At 42.8% G+C, this 16,777-nt stretch overlaps 2 protein-coding genes across 3 annotated transcripts; both read right to left on the bottom strand.

The window, feature by feature from the left end:
* Nucleotides 1–147: 147 nt before the first annotated feature.
* Nucleotides 148–6,945, bottom strand: LOC120832250 (cytosolic purine 5'-nucleotidase). Of its 2 annotated transcripts, none has more exons than XM_078087873.1 (17): nt 6,732–6,945; nt 4,781–4,854; nt 4,498–4,615; nt 3,988–4,083; nt 3,709–3,800; nt 3,495–3,552; nt 3,270–3,363; nt 3,114–3,167; nt 2,950–3,033; nt 2,831–2,866; nt 2,640–2,747; nt 2,493–2,559; nt 1,880–2,050; nt 1,749–1,800; nt 1,373–1,433; nt 696–894; nt 148–592 (listed from the first exon to the last, which is right to left on the bottom strand). In XM_078087873.1, the coding sequence occupies exons 1-16, from the start codon at nt 6,791–6,793 to the stop codon at nt 724–726; spliced, it is 1,398 nt and encodes a 465-aa protein (XP_077943999.1). In that variant the 5' UTR covers nt 6,794–6,945; the 3' UTR covers nt 148–592; nt 696–723. The 2 variants fall into 2 exon arrangements, with proteins under 2 accessions (XP_077943999.1, XP_040054340.2); XM_040198406.2 differs by having other exon boundaries at nt 696–872.
* Nucleotides 6,946–8,109: 1,164 nt separating this feature from the next.
* slc2a11l (solute carrier family 2 member 11, like) lies at nt 8,110–10,292 on the bottom strand. Its single transcript, XM_078088497.1, has 7 exons — nt 10,127–10,292; nt 9,840–9,969; nt 9,054–9,132; nt 8,811–8,858; nt 8,593–8,694; nt 8,490–8,503; nt 8,110–8,257 (listed from the first exon to the last, which is right to left on the bottom strand). The coding sequence occupies exons 1-7, from the start codon at nt 10,290–10,292 to the stop codon at nt 8,110–8,112; spliced, it is 687 nt and encodes a 228-aa protein (XP_077944623.1).
* Between the last annotated feature and the right edge of the window lie 6,485 nt (nt 10,293–16,777).

Below are 16,777 nucleotides of genomic sequence, written 5' to 3'. Positions count from 1 at the left end.
CTGCAAAATAAATGCCCCCACCCCCCCCCCCAAAAGCTACTAAATAGCTGGTGTAACAAGTATTAAGTGAGGATGTCCGTTAATATAACGGATATTCCCAAATGGCATATACACCAGCATGTTTGGTTATATTTCAATGAAAAGGAATAGTATGAATGATTTATTCATATTATTCAGAAACAACAAATAAAGTCACACCTTAAAAATCACTGCAAAAAAACATCAAAAGTACACACTGCACCCCTACAGCAAACAAGATATTAACACTGTTATATACAGTAATCCTGAAACAGTGTTTTTCTTTTAAAACTCCCAGATATCGTTGCATGACACAGCACTTCACATCCACCAGGTCGAGCAGTATGTTAGTCTTCTTTTTGTCATATTGCTGCTTTTCTACAAGCGCCGGAGCAAACGGTCACCTGCGTCGATTAAAGGAGTCATCTGCATATTTCCTCTTCACACTTCTTCTCCTTCTGAAAACAGGCCGATGCAGACCTTAGTTCCTGCCCATCATGGCCGTGTTGTTGATGCGAGCGAGCTCTGCTGAGGCGACGTCGGCCGCGTGTTGCGCCGCCGCTTCGTGGGGCATCTGAAAGAGTCCACGAGGGAGATTCAGTTAGGATGGAACACAGTTTTGGTTTATCTGTGCAGATGTGTGGGTGGGTGGGTGGGAGAGGGCCCGGGGGGCTGACCAGCACTGGGGGAGCCATGAAGAGGTAATTAAAGGGGTAGTGCAGCAGGTTGATGCAGTTGGAGGAGTATAGATCCGCGTAACGCATCAGCTGGCTGCCAAACAGCGTCTGTCTGGCGCCGCTGCGCAGCAGGCTGCCCATCTGGCCGTAAGACATGTCCATCCTGTAGGTCAGCACCTGCAGACACACACAACAAGCACTAGGTGGTCTCAGTTTCCTGAATGACGCACACAATGTCTGCTTTGCACATCATCATTTTCAATTCCAAAACATTAAAATACCACATTCGACTGACAACAACCTGCAGCGAGAACTTAATTAGAAGTGTAAACTGGCAACAGTTTATTGGGAGAACTTTGCAAACATGGAGGCAGAGAGAGAAAGGGGCGACGGGACAGGACAAGAACAAGGAAAGGGACCAGCGATCTAAAGTTGTTAATGATCTAATTCACCAATTTATTCATTCATGCAGTAATTTGGGCTTTCAAAAGGTGTCAAAAAGGGTGAAATGTAATAGACGATCAAACCTTCGTCTGAGTGAAGTGTAGATGTGCTGGATCAATATTCAATTCATATTCCATTGAAGCTGTGTGTTGAACCCCTGGAGTCTCTGAATAACCCGGTGTTTATGAATTCCAGAAACCAGAGAAAACAAAGAGCTTGAAAATTGAGCTCACCTTCATTCTGGTCTGAATAGTCCGGATGTCGGGACACCCTTGACTTCCGCTGTCCAGGTGCCTGCAGATGGCAAAAGAACAACAATTCAGTCGCCGCTTCGTGTAAATGTCTCATAGATCTAGAAAGTGAGCATCTGGATTAAATGGCAATAACATTGTAAATAGAATATTTAAAATATCTCAGAATGAATCAATTATTTATCACTATTACACAATGATGCCTCGGTTTCATGCACTGCGGCAGGTGAGGATTTACAAATGATGAATCATACTTAACTAATGACCAAACATGGTATTATGTTTTATACTGTTACGGTATAATTGACAAATCGTGATCGATAAGTGCTGTTTAAGTAAGTGGACCAGGGTAACTCACTTGTAGAGTTCCGCCAAGAAGACGTCGAGACGTTTCAGCTCCTCAAACAGACCTGTGAAACCAAGACAGTCGTCAAGAGTTTCGAAGGGATCGAAGTAGGCAACAACAACCCCGTCTGCCTTCCTTCTTACCCTTCTTCTCGTCCCACACCTGCAGCTCCTTGGTGAGCTCCGGCACCACGAGGAAAGTCCTCCAGCCCTGGCGCTTCTTGGATTTGAGGATGTCGCCGAAGATGTGGTCGCCGACGTAGAGGATGTCTTTGCCTTTGACGTCCAGCAGGTCGCAGATAAGGTCCGAAGAACCTGCGAGACGCAAGGTTTGATCCGTGTCAATTTATGTCAGCGTTGCGAGAGACGGCGCTTTGTCTGGTCTCTGCTGTTTGTTTATGCGTTGCGTCCAAACCTCCAGACCTTCAGGGGTCTTCAACGTTTTTCAGGCCGAGGTCCCCCAAACTGATGGCAAGATGGAGCAGGGACCCCCTATTCTATGGAGTTTGGTCCAACATCTTTTATTTTTGGGCTTTGCGTTGGATTCATGTTAATGTGTATTTAAAGACAATAAATAAATACAAATTTCTGATTCTGATTCTGAAGACATGACAGGAAAAAATTGGTTGAAAAAAAGAAAAGAAAATTGTCTTATCAACCAAAACAATTTTGCGACCCCCCGGCAGTACCTCGACCCCCTGTTGAAGACCTCTGCTCCAGACGAAATGAGACGGCCAAACAGTTAATGGAATCTCACCTCCGGAGTAGACGGTTCCAGCATGGAGGTCGCCGGTGTACGTCCCGATCCGAAGCTTTCCCGTGTCCTGCGTCCCAAAATGCGACATTATTGAAATCCCGCCCGTGGATATAAGCATCGTACTGAAATTAGTCTTTTCTTTCATACCGTGTCCACTTGTCTCAGCACTGTCCCCTCTGCAAAGAACAGAGGCTTTTTGGTGTCCACCACAATGAGGTCGAAGAAGGAGCGCCAGGACCTTTTCTCCCTTCCGGCCTGGTGATGAAGAGTGATGTTAATGATGCTCAATGAAAGTGTCATTTTCTGGTTATTCAAAGAAAAACATCAAATTGTCTTACGTTGGGATTATTTTCAAGCAGGTAGTTCATAATGGCCTTGATGAGGAAGATGGAAATACGTTTTGAGTGTCAACTTTACTTTACTTTCATATAATAGGAGTAATAGAGTAGCAGCTCACCTCTGTGTAGCTGTAGTCACTGTTGGTGGCGAGGAAGACTTTCGCCACAGCTTTAATCCGGCTCAAGAACACAGGGAGATTCGGCTGTGAAATAGACATTCGTCTGTTGATTATTCAAACATGCTTTTAGTCATTTTGGTGCAACATCCGGTCGGTTTACTCACATCTCTGATAACGTATTTCTCCATGTTCTTGATCGTTCGTTCCTTCAGGATTCCCTTTAAAGCGCACAAACACCGAAAAAGAACTGTTAGAGACCAAGTCTGATCCCACAAACAACAACAACTGGCGGGGGAGGTGGGGGAATGAATGAAATTCACCGTGTCGTGAATGAAGTCCACCGTGTCTCGGACGTCCTGGAACATGCTTCTGTAGGACATGAACAAGTCGCCATGCTGGAAACCTTTCAGGAGGCTGGGGGAGATGCAACAGCAGCAGATAAAAGTCTGGTGGAAGTCTGACAACTAATTGAGCGGTTCATTTAGAGTCCATTTAGAAAAAGTGAGGAATAGTCAAGCTTTTAACGAGCAAACAAGTCCACTCACTTTGTGTATCTGTTGCATCTGGTGAAGAAGTCCACAAGGCAGCTGTAGAAGTAAGTCTCTGCAGAGTGCACGAAAACAACAGTAAATTACACTTTAAAGTTGATTTCCTTTTACTGCAGGTGAGTATTTCATCTGTTTGTGGTCCTCAAGAGTTCTAAGATGCAAACTTTTAATGTTGTGTCAAATTCAAGATTTCTTCAGCTGCATTTCATACCGGAAAGATTGAAGAGAGTGTTGAGAGTGTGGAAACGGTCGGTGTTGTCTCTTTGGATGAACTTGTTGGGGTAGTAGAGGTGAACGTCGACTCTGGGGAACACAAACATAACAATAAATAAACACGCAAACACAAGCTGACTGGGTGACTTTAAACTAATTTAAACCCACCGAATTAGATAAACCGATTGATTGTTCACTGCTGTTGTTTGACAACAAGTGAAACCACAATGATTCAGCTGTTCTCATCTGTAATCTCTTATTGGTAGATATTCTTTACCCTTTGAGGAAGCGGAAGCCGTGACTGCAGACCAAAATATTCCCATTTGAATCCACCTTCAGGAGGTTCCCAAACGCGGTGTCGATCACTAAACCGCTGGCGTAGGAGAAAAATAAATAAATAAATGAATAAAAGGGGGTCATCACGACTTGAACAGACAGTTGAAGAAGAACTGTGAAACAATGTGTATTTGAGTGCTGCAGTTTGTGATTCTTTTATTTGCCAACCGACCTGATGATTATACTTGGGGGTAAATGATTGAAATAGTGAAACATGCCAGTCATCATTTCGTAAAGCTCAAGTTGGTGTTTGAGTTTAGCATTTTTGCTTGAAAGATTCTTGAAAACAGCTTGTGTTACAATCAGAATTTTTGGTTTTGTTTTCTCTGGTTTTCCCAGTGTTGATTTAACTGCTCGCTAACTGACCCTGATTTAGCAGCCGTACCTCAGATTAATGCATTATTTCATTGTTGCGTGCTTCTTAGTGCTGCTTAGTACTACTTAAACTGACCGCGTGGGGAAGCTGGGGTCGTATGTGTAGCGTAGAAGCTCGTGAGGGTATCCGACAGACACCATTCTGTCTCTTATCATCTCAAAGCCAAGGCTCTCGTAGTCAGGAGACTTGTACACTGCAAAAGACAAACACACACACACATAACGAAGCATCAGTAGCCTAAAGTCAGAGCACATTGTGCAGCTTAATAAATAAAAAATCGAATATGACAGAGAATCTGAAGCCTCCTCGTCATTGTGTCACAGCAGTTTACACACACAAAGGTCTTTCTGTTTCATACCTGCCATGGTGTAGTCCATGTCGAATCCATAACACTGGATGTCTTCCATGGTCACACTTCTGTTGACGAACACCCTGAGAGTAAAACCAACATAAAGTTGAAGTCCGCAGACTAAAGGTGTCATTGCCATAGACGTACTTTTTGTGGATTTCTTAGTGTCACGATGTGTTGCATCTCCGTGAGTTAGTTTTCCTCACGGTAGAAAACAGATGCTGAGAGGCCTCTCTGCGCAGGCCTCCATCCTTCCCCAACAGCTCATGATATACAGTTGCTGTAAATAATTATAATAAATAATGATTACAATAATTTTTTAAGGGTTTGTTGCTGCTGAGCTGTTATTGATATTTCGGTGTGTTCTATGTTGCAGGAGGGCGGCTGCTGGCTTCAGTCTCATTAAAACGTCTAAGACCTCATTTCAACGTCTTTTCAACCGGCTAAAAAGTGGATGAAACATCAACTAGCTAAAAAAAACGTACATTTGTTGATAATGTGATGTGAGAGACGATAATATAATTAACATTTTCATAATAATTTATTAACTGGTGGGTAATTTGGTCCACGCAAAAGACACGATTTCAAGGTATTTAATATTTCTCTTAAAACGTCATAAAGGTGGAACTATAGACGGTGTGCTGTTAACAAGATGCTTTTAGGACAAAGTAATTAAACATTACGTCTGTAACGCGCATGCGCGAGTTCTTAGCCGCATGCAGCGCTTCGACCGGATGCAGCACGAGACGAAGTTTGTGCGGCAGCAGAGCGACATGAACGGGACTCATAGAACCACGACTACAGGCTCCAATACTCTGTAAGTACGTGAGTGTTTGGATGAAGCGCACCTGCAACCATAACCAGTTGTTTTACTTGTGCTGCCCACTCGGGAAAGACTGTAGTTTTTGGTGAGCTAATTAGCGTTAGCGCAAGTAGTTTGCTAGCATGCTAGTTTGGAGCATGCTAGCGTTCAGCATGTTGACCAGGACCAAAAGTAAACATCCCAGAATACGTTTCGTGTGTTTGGTGTTGCTAATGCGTTGGGTTGTTGCTGTACCCATAACATATTACTGCCATTCCCATTTCCTATCGAAAATACACGTTTTTAAAGCACCGGGTCAAAATGAATACAACAAGTTGTGGTCCGTAAACAAGGGTGACAAAACATTGTACGATACTGCGTGCTTAAAGCGAAGTATGATACTGTGTAATATACCTGGAAATGTTACTCCAGAAATCCCATACGTTGCAGATGGATTGTTATCTTGTTTATAATGTAATACGTAGCAATATATAAATCGGGGTTCAAACAGACTTGCTGCTTTTATTATTATTATTATTGTTATTAGTCACTTTACTGTCACCATAAACCCAAATTACCAACTTTGCCTTTTCCCTGAAGTCTTTGTGCTTTCCCTCCTCACTGGTTTCTGTGGATGGAGGTTGTCCCTGCAGTGGTCCTGGCTTACACCTTGCTTACTACTATCAATATTAGAATAATTTCTGTCGTAGGAATTGAATGCACTGGACATCTTTAAGTTGTTCATACTGTACACACCTACTTCTCTGCTGTTTTCCCCTATTCCCAAAGAATTACCAAGTGTGGATGCCTGAGATGGAGCTCATTTCAGGTATACTATCCCAATTCAAGTGACTCAGTTATTGTTTTTAATTAGTACAAGTGTTATATGTATAGTGTTATATTTATAATACATACAAATTAATAAAATAATGTGTAACATGACAACTGTGACCAAGTATGTAACTTGTAAGTTGCCAATGAGCAATTTTTCCATTGAAAAGACGTCTATGGCCCGACGTTGTGACAGTGCGAAACATTACCGTTTTAAAAATCACGTTGAAATGGGGTATAAACAGACGTCGAAAAACGTTCACACTGTGCAACGTCTTTTCAACCAAAAAATGCTCACTAGTGTATTCCATAATGAAATGGACTCACATTTGGTCAAAGGTCCTCTTCACCTTGGGCGCATCAGGGGAGACGCTGGGATCTGAGTCCATGGCGTCCCTTCAGATTCTACGCAAAGCTCAAACGTAACCGCGGAAATAAAAATATGATGGCGTGGACGTGCGTGTTTGTGGCTATTTTATACGCATGCTGCAACTCCTCCCTGTGGCTGGTTGCTGATGTAAATGGAGATGCTTCAAGCCTCTTTGTCACGTAAGACTTTCAGCGTTGTGCGTGCAGATTGTGTTATCAGCGGCGCGCACATGTGCCGTGGCAGCACGCCTGCGTAATAGCCGGGAGTTCCCCGATGAAAGTCAGTCCCGCTGGGTGTTCACAAAGCAAGACATGGCAGATAAGATTCTTTTAGTTGCACCTAAAGGTGCACCGCATAAACGTTGTCAACAACGTGTTCATTGAATCCTAAACACATTCTCTTAATGAAACTACATCTGCGTGCGCATTCCACGGCAACAGGATCTCCCGAAGAAAGACTTTGATTAATAAGTGGAGACTGAAGAACAGCGGTTTATTTTGTCCCCATATGATTTATAGCAGGGGTCTTCAACTAAAATGTGAAAGGGTTCCAGTTTGAGAAAATTTCTACAAGCAAAGGTCCGGAAGATCATAATGTGACTATTTAGTGTGATTAAAGTTGTATCAGCATTTGCATGTAATCAATACACAACTGACAAATCAAATGGATTCAGTAAAATTCTAAAACTCTTTTGACAATATTTATTGTCATGTAACAAAGAACTGAACATAAATGTGTGGCTGCAAATATAAATAATGTTCTCTCGACTAAATAAAAGTAGGGCTGCATTTAAAAATAATAATAAATAAAATGTGAACATTTCTGCATGTTCAAATTAAGTGCTTCAATTCAGAAAAAATCAAAATAACGGGAAGAATAAGTTAAATGTGAACTTAAATGTCCCCTTTTCACATTTGGACTTGTCTGTCTCAGTAAATTATAAATAATGAATCCAAACACATTTTAACAATTAAACAGTTTAATAGAATATATACATCCAGCCTCCCACTTTTTTGCTAAGTGGGAGAATTAAGCTCTAGTTTGTCCAGGATGTTAAACCTAGTCTTAATGCATCAGGTTCTCCTCCTCACGTGGAGGAGCTCATTGAGCCTCATGATGGCGTTTCAACGGGTTCCACGCCCATGAGACTCTGGTTTAGTGCTGCAGTGGGAAGTATGAACCGAAACCAGTCCGTCCATCAAGGATTAAATGCTCTACATTCGCTGTCCATTTCTTCCTCATTCTTCTCACCCGTTTCTTTCTCTCGCTTTCCCCCGTCTCACTCGTCTTTTTCTAAAATGTATCTTTCTTACCTTCCTATCGTCTTTTTATTTGTCATTTGCCGCCACCGCACTCGTCTGTCTGCAGTCTTGAGGCGTTGTCGTCCGGCCTGGAATGCAAAGACTCTATTGGTCGATTGGGATGGTTGAACTCGAATACTATTGGTCTGTGCTTCAAGCCACCAGCGTAAAGACGACTGAAGCTGCACGGTCGAAAAGTTATTGTCGCGTTTAAATCACAACCATATTTTTTTTAGCCTTGGTTCCGGGTCTGGATGGGACGGCTTCTGGGTCGACGGATCCGTACCGCGGTGCGGCAGTTAGTGACCTCAGATTTATAGGCTTCGCTTTGCACACTTTTGTTTTTGGAGCGAACAAAAAGAAAAACATACGTGAAAATAAGGAACATGCTGCAGTAAGAACATGCTGCAGTACAGCATCCAGGACACCTGAGGGACATGAAACGGTCTGTTGGAATTGCTCGACTTGATGGATCTAAATATGCAGAAATACCGTGTGTTGCTTTGTGGTGACTCACTTGTAGGCTCAGGCTGACAGTGAGGAGGATCAGTGTTGCAGACATCGTCATGTATCCTCTCATCAGGAGGACTTGTTTGCCTGTATTCTCAACAATCATGAACTGCAGTACATGTGCAGCATTTAACCACAGAGGGGAGCTCTAGCTGTACATCAGGAGACGGTATCACATATGGAGACAAAATGCACTATAATAGATATGAATCAGCGAAATGAGACACAGGCTGCCGAGGTGGCCGACTCACACGGCCCGAGTCCCATGTTGGCCTAACGCAAGTGGCTCTCTGGGATACTTCCCATATTGTTTTGGTTAGACTGTTCAAATCATTCAACATCATGTCCAAAATCAAATAATGAAAACACTCCAGACACTCAGTTGACATTCTACTAGCATTGTTCTACAAACACTGTTCAGGTCATGGCCTGTCACTCACGGAACGATGATGGTGATGAGCTGCCAGCGGTGCAGAGCTGGAGAAACGCCATGAAGCCGTTGAAGGCCAGCAGCCAGGGCCAGTTCTCCCGCGTACCGAGCAGCTCGCTGCAGGGCAACGTCACCATGCGAGGATGAGCTATCGCAGTATCAATACACACAGGTATTAACTGGTTAAGGGTTGTGTCCTTATTTATATTTAACTATTTCTGGGGGGGTTTCTCATTTTCCCGCCAATTTTGATCATCGTCGCCGCCCTGATTGTTTTCACCTCGTTAGACCTGCAGCCGCCGGAACTCCTGCTCAGTTCCCCACTTCGCTCATTATTCATACTCGCCCAGTGCCTTTGCTCTTTCTTGGCTTTTCTTTTATTTCGGCTGCCTGTTTTCTATCGGCTGTATCGGCCTTCCCTTCTGGATTTACAGCCTGGAAGACCTTTTGTGTCATTACGTGACTTCATTGTACCTCCCTTTGGCTGAAATTCAAAATATCCCTTTAACGAATATTGGATTTATCTTTAAAGTCCGTACTCAGGAATAACAGAAGTGGCTTGTACAGTGTTTTAATACATTGAATGTTGGTAACAATATTCTACTATTATTAAGTTCACATCATTTATATCCACCTGGAATGCTTCTATTTTCAAAAGATTTGACGTTGAAGTGTTTCCCAACATGCATCATTGTACCTTCATTCATGTTGCCCTCCCACAGAGAGGACACGACGCGTCTTTATGAGACATGTGAGCTGTCATTTGAACCTACGACCTGACCCGGCACTCGACTCGCAGGTGTCCATGACGCCGGCCACCTCACCTGATCCCCAGAAGCTGACCGACGAACTTCCCCAAGGAGAGGAAGCCGTCTGTGTCCCGCCCAGCTTCCTTCCCTCGCAGGCACTCTGGGGAGCATTCAATGAGGTACATGGTGTGAGCGGCAAAACTGATCCCACGGCGTGCAAAGGGAAATGATATATTTGAAGAAGAGTCAGGAACGTTAAAAAAAAGAAACTTTGGCAAATGATCAATGGAATTTGGTACTGTAATAAGTATAAAAGCTTGAAGTTAAAATTGGGTGGAATGCCAAAAGTGTCGGAGCAGGTTCACCTGAATTGAAGCCGTAGAGGAAGCGTCCGGCAATGATTGTCTCAAAGGACACGGCTCTCTGGCTCAAGAGCATCAACACGGCTCCAATTATAGCCACCAAATTAATAACCCCCCGACGCAGAAAATGGACACAGTGAGGGACCAGATGAGAGACAGCTGCCATCTCAGGTCATCACATATACACAGAAACCATATTGAAATGTGCCACCGATGCCAGCGACAGAAATGGCAGAAATTGAAACAGGACGGTCTGCAGGAATGAAGCAGTTATAAACAGTCATAAAAATAAATCTCATACATGTGTAAACTTAAACTCATATCAAACAAGTTGCATCATCTAACTACTTTTACAAAACGAGACATCATTTTACAGCAGATTGATGCTTTAATTTCTTTATTCCTCTATTTCATTTGATCTTTTTCTTTCCCTTGCCGTTTGTCTTTGTGTTTTGTGCTGTTGGCAGTAAGTCGTATCAAGCTGTTAAACCTGCAGAATAGAGTACACCAAAAAAATGCTGATGCTGATTAATTAAGGCAATGCAAAGGTGATGTTTTTTCATTAACTAAGGCATTTTAAGGCGAAAGTCAATGCCTTTAGAACGACGCAGTACCCACCGTTATCCACTGGGGGGAGACAGAACTCCCTTTCTTTTCACATGGGTGGCAAGATGCTGCAGGAGGTACGGTGCAACTGCTCCTCAGTCAAATCCAGTCGTATGAATAAATACAGCTGTAATTGACTCACAAATTATCCGGAGACATTAGAGTGGCCGATAGAAGCTGTGATGTGCCCTCAAACACCAGTTGTGTTCACAAATCGGGATATCCAGACATAACTGTTTTACATCACCCTGTGACTCTGTTCGGATTCAACAGGCTAAGAACTCCGTCGATCCGGGACTTCAAAACATGACTGTGTAACTTTTGAAAGAAAACAATACACCTATTACGCTTCCATTAAATATGAGTTCAAAAACAAAATAATAAATTGTTAAAACAAGCTTAGTTGGTCTTGTAAGGTTGGCAAAAACTTGGACATAGTGGGAATGGCATTCGAATATTGTGCTGACCAAATAGCTCTTGTGCTGTTGTTACACATCTATTACATGCTGTTTTTCAATAATGTAGAAACTTTGTGTTTTGTGCTCATTGTTGTGCTGATATATATGTTTAGTTTTAATCTGTCTTTTTCAACCTGCCGTCTTTATGGAAATGCAGCATTAATCACTGGAGTATTCTTTTATCGAAGCCTACTATAACCTTCCTCGCGATAAACCAGATAAATGCTAAATGCTGCTTCAGCATTGTTAGAGGAGCGGTTTTTAATTTCTCCATTATAATGATAAAAAATGCCCTTTTATTGTTACTGTAATATGTATACTCTTTATACACGGGGCCGAATGGGCTTTTATTTTATTTAATCTTATCACAGTTAGTATTGTGAAATAATTTAGATTTTCACCTCTTTTAATATGGATTGACTATGTCAAATATTGATGAAACTACCTTTTTTTCAGTAACATCCAGCTATGAGACAGTTCTTCATGGAAAACCCCGGATTCTTGCTGTACAAAATCTCAGTTAAATCAATTATTGAAAGTTTGCCAAAAAGCATAACCCCTCTTGACTTTAAATACTTCATGAGATGTTCTCTACATGGACTTCTGAGTCCTGACGGGGGTTTTTTCAGGCCATCACACACTTGGCAGCAGAAATGGTCACTCACAAGGAGCCGTGCCAAACTCGTAAGGTCCCACCAAGTAGACGGAGAGTCATGGCAACGCTTGATCACAATGAATAATGGATGGCTCACAGGTTCACTTTACAAGGAGCTTTTCAGGCTCAGACACACACTTAATATATTCTCGTTATCTGAGCGTGAACTGCAGTCGAGGCCGGGGCGACTTACACAAACGGATGCTTAAACTCCTTTACCGCTGCCGACTACGTAAGAAACGGTGTGTCTGCACGACAAAAATCAATACTTTTCAAATGTATCTTTTTAAGTTGTGCTAAATGAATGAAGGAAATGCTGACTTCATCCATTCTTCTTTGTATTCACAGTTGTATGATGGCCACAGCATTCAAATCTCAACCTCTTACCTTGTTTTTTATCAAATAAAAACTATTTTCTTCCACTCTATTTGGACCTGAAGAAACGTTGTGAATAATTTGTCATTTTGGGAATGCGATAAGTGTATTGATACCAGTCACCCTCACTGTCCGTGAGAGCCAACTAGCACGGCTTGACATGAAGCATGAAGGCACGGGGGAAAGCTGGCCTGGCTGTTTCTTGACCAACAAAAATGTTCTACCATATGCGTAGAGGGCTTTACTTTGTCCACAGGTTAAAATCTAAAATAAAGTCATATGTAACTTGTTCGAAGCAATTTCTTCGAAGGCATCAGAGAATATTTGATTGAACCTGTTTCCGTTCTTTATGCTAAGCTACGCTAACTTCCTGCTGGCTATTGACTGAAGTTTAGTTTTCTTGCTTTGAGACTTTACAGCAACAAAAGAAAACGATGAACGGGATCTGCAGCTTCATGTTGAGATTTTTGTGCCACTTGTGACGGATGTGCAGAAATACTCGTTTCAACAAACCATCCAGCTGCCAGAGTCTGCGGAGGTGATGCTTCCTCATCTGGGTGATGATGAGAGGGACTAATAATAGGATTCAGGAAAGAAAAGATCAAAGCTGGATGTCAGACGTTTGGCTGAACCCTCATTAATCCAGTCTGTAACTCCTAATTTGTACTTTCATGTTATCTTTGAAAATGTAAACCAAAAATCTGAAAATTAAAGTCACATGGGACACTTTCTCTAATCTCCAGTGGCAGGAAACCGACTGATACTCCTGACGACAAGGCGGGTTCGATGAAAGGATTTTGCAGGTACTGTTTCTCATAATAATTACATTCATTTTATCATCCACCCTTTTCTTTTCAGGGCTTGTCCTTTTGTCAGCAGTCCGCAAACACACTGTCTCAACAAGACAGACAGACCAATTAAGCTGTGAATATCTGCCCATGCACGCAGGCTTGTTGCCCATTCTTCATGACGCAAATGATGCATCACAAACAAACCAGCAACACTAATTTACCATCAAAATATTGTGGGAACCTGAGAGCCAAAATCCCCCGTCGTATTCCCGGCCATCGTGCCCTTGAGGGTGGCACTTAAACCAGATTGCCAGTAAATCTCCAGCTCGACACGAGCGGCTCTTCTGTCAGGTGTTTGCGCGCCTTGAAGCCGTCTGGATTCAGGTGTCAGGGACATTAGAGGAGTAATCGGAGTGAAAACAGGTGCAGAAGGCCGCTGGATGGTTTCTCACTCAAGTCAGGTATCAAGTGTCCATACGACTGAAAGATAAATAAATCATGTTCAATTAATTTCCAGCACAGTGGAAATTGGGGATTGTGAGGGAAGCTTTAAAAAACAATTTCACATTTACACTCACTAACGTCCAGAAAGACTTGAAACTGTTTTCCTGTTTTTATCAAGTTATTTAATGTCTGTCGTTGGTCTTGGTTGCCTTACATTTACACCTTGCCTATTATTTATTTCATAATAGAATTTTAACACGAGTTATTATAATGCTGCGACGGTATTCTTCTGTCTTGGGCCCCAGCTTAGGACATGTCCCTCGAGAGATGCATGTCCCAGCTCAGCATCACTCCTCGCCACTATTTCATCTCCCTGTTTGTGTTCACCTGAAGGGGACTTTGGGGATTCGTTGTGACATCCTCACTATATGTCCAACTTCATTTTCTCTTGCTACGTTGTGGTGGATGGAGACCGTGTTTGGCAGATGTTGTGACCTTGTTTGGTTCATTTTGAGCTGCTTTTGAAATCTTTGATTGTTTGAAGGTTCATTTGTAGAGTAATGAGTTAAAAGTTCTTATTCGTATAAGGAATTCTTATAAACGAGAACAAGCAGCTACTGGGGTCTTTTGTTTTGCTCAAGGCCCTTACAGGCACTGCCCCATCGGCTTTATTATCGTCATTTGATCCACAGAGCCTTGAAAGTGGACGGCACTGTTGTCAGACAACAGCAATCAAGATGGTGTCCTCATGCGATTACGAGGCCACGAGGTCAAACTCTAGAAGCGTCGGAAAGGATCTTCAGCAAAACAAAGAGAGGAAGCACATGACTCTGCCAGCTGATTTATTTTTAATACAAACGTGATAATGCAATTTTGTTGCATAAGCACATAAATGGAGTATTGTACTAAACACGGTCTGTTGTGCTCTGGTGCTCTGTTGCATTTAGCATCATTTAGATTATTGATCTTCATTTTGACTCGTTCTCATCTTTGCGGTCAGTCATCTGAGGCTTTGATGTTATTGACAAGAAGTGCTGAAGCCACATGAAACCAGCAAAACAGAACCAAAGCAATTTCACCTCATCATCCTGTGAAAAAAACAATCAAACAAAAAAATGTCATCGACATTTACGTAAATATATATTGACAAAGTTACATGTGACACAAGAGATATGCTGCAAAGGGGTTTGAGCACTGTGGAATCTCCAAAACATCAAATTGCAATAATCAAATATGGAGGATGCTTGCTGTAAAGAAAAAAAAGTTGATGAAAATATCTTTTCAGGCAGAAACCATTAAGGTCAAGGAGGTACTTGGTCTTAATGGACCAGTGGGAAGAATTACTGCTGAACGCCTGAGAGGTGTTTTTTTGTGAGCCTTTGAAGCACTTTGCTGCGTTCCTCACACCACATTATTCTACCTCCTTGTCCGACTGATTAAAACACAGTCCAGTGGGTAAACACGTGCAGGTGAAGTAAAGTGGTGGCTGTAACAGTGTGAAGCAGCATTACGGTTCCCTTTCTAAGGTGCAGCAGCCGGATGTCATCTAACATCGATAGTTACGTGTCTACATTATATATTTAAGCGCAAAAATGAATATATTTGAATGTATGTCTCAAAATGTGTTTTCCATTTCAATCTTGATTCTACAATTTAAATTAAAAGATACTATATGGGGTGCGAGTTATCTTCTGCATGTGTCTTATTTGGAAGGATGTGTCCTGGAGAGGTTCAAATGTCTGCCTGTAAACTGGTGAATACGAGTTCACATGTCGGCTCGGATGTTTCCACACACTTCTTGTGAGACGTGTCAGTCTCCACAGTCACTTCCACCACTAGATGGAGCAACAAGCAGCTCCATGCACACTAACTCAGAACATGAATGAATAATGTGTGTAGGACTTTTATGAATGCACTTCCACTAATTATAGTGCCATGATCATAAATCTCTCACTGAATGAATAATTGGCCTTTAGGGCTCTCAGGGGACCTCAGTGATGAAGGGTCATCTTAGATCTATATCTGGTTTTATACCTAGTTGTTTATCTCGTTTATGTATCTATTGTGTGCTCATGTTGAGAAGAGTGAGGTTTTGTGCTGTAGGAGACAAAGCGGCAGAGCGCAGGATATATATACATCTGTCTTACAGCAGAGAAGCACCTCTGTAGATAGAGTTCATCCGTGAAAAGTTCCATGTTGACTTTCAGATTCCTTAAACCTGAACGTATTTCTGCTGGCGAGCCTCAATGGCGATTAGATTAGTGGGAAGATACACATTGCATACGTTGGGGAGAATGCGGCTTTCTGTGCAATGATGAAGATAACTCATGCATGCTCCCCCGTATCCTAGAAATACCATTCTTCAACCCAAATGAACAACTCTCCCGCGCTCTTTACGCTTCCCGCGTCCCCGCACACAACAACAACAACAACAATAAGGACATGTAACATCTCCGTTCTGTTTAAACAAAATACGTGGCTCGAATGCATGCAGACTTATTCATTCACTGGACACACACGCAGAGAAGAGGGGGGGGGGGGGCGCTGGGAAGGTGAGGGTGTCACGTGGCGTGCGGACCCAGCCAATCGGCGGTAAGTGCGCATTGCGATCCTGTGCAGAGGGCTTGTTTTACTGAAAGGTCGGTGGTGATCAATGAGCGAGCGGAGCTGTCCGCGGTGCTGAACTTAGTTCGCGACGGACTGACAAACCGCGAACAGGCAACGCATTCACACGTCCTTTTTTTTTTAATAAATGCATACACGAATAGCTGTTAATGTGAGCGTACTCCCTTTTTATGTGATTTAAACTCGTCCCCTGCAACTTGGCGGTTGTTTCGATTCTTTATTGTTGTTCCGTGGATGATGTAGAGAGACATTTTAACGACTGCAACGCGACTGATGCGATCCTCGCAAGCGCACCGCGCGGCTCCAGCCACGATTCCCTTACAAATAGGCCGACATAAACATAACTCATACATCGCAGTCCCATGACTGAATGTGATGCTGCTGCACACGCCATGATTTGGTTTCAGCCTGTTTGGTTTATGCCTCCGCATCTGCTCAATCTAGTGCAGTTGGCGGTGGTTCCTCGGGGTGATGTAACTCTTTTGCTCCATTAATATCGCAGCCTCCACCGGCTCACATCAGCCCGGGCCATGCGGGTGCTGTACGGGCCTCCACGATCACATGGTCACCGTCTAAATCAGCGGGGACAGCGAGCCACGTGTGTTTCCTATGAAGTCAATATATGGGGAATAATTCAGGGCGTTTATGATTAGCCTTGGCTCGGCTGATGTGCAAGAGGTTAATTACACCTGCGGTC

Source organism: Gasterosteus aculeatus, chromosome 14 (assembly GCF_964276395.1).
Source record: "Gasterosteus aculeatus chromosome 14, fGasAcu3.hap1.1, whole genome shotgun sequence".
NCBI classification, from domain to species: Eukaryota; Metazoa; Chordata; class Actinopteri; order Perciformes; family Gasterosteidae; genus Gasterosteus; species Gasterosteus aculeatus.
The sequence above is the reverse complement of the archived record's forward strand: the minus strand, read 5'-3'. Positions and strand labels throughout refer to the sequence as shown.

Excerpts from the sequence above, each read along its gene's own strand:
- slc2a11l (XM_078088497.1), bottom strand. The coding sequence starts at position 10,292 with ATGGCAGCTGTCTCTCATCTGGTCCCTCACTGTGTCCATTTTCTGCGT. Across the intron at positions 9,133-9,839 it reads GGTCAGCTTCTGGGGATCAG|CGAGCTGCTCGGTACGCGGG; the intron begins GTGAGGTGGCCG and ends GTTGCCCTGCAG. Across the intron at positions 8,859-9,053 it reads CGTTTCTCCAGCTCTGCACC|GCCAACATGGGACTCGGGCC; the intron begins GCTGGCAGCTCA and ends CACTTGCGTTAG.
- LOC120832250 (XM_040198406.2), bottom strand. The coding sequence starts at position 6,793 with ATGGACTCAGATCCCAGCGTCTCCCCTGATGCGCCCAAGGTGAAGAGG. Across the intron at positions 4,616-4,780 it reads CATGGACTACACCATGGCAG|TGTACAAGTCTCCTGACTAC; the intron begins GTATGAAACAGA and ends TGTCTTTTGCAG. Across the intron at positions 3,553-3,708 it reads CACTCTCTTCAATCTTTCCG|AGACTTACTTCTACAGCTGC; the intron begins GTATGAAATGCA and ends TGCACTCTGCAG.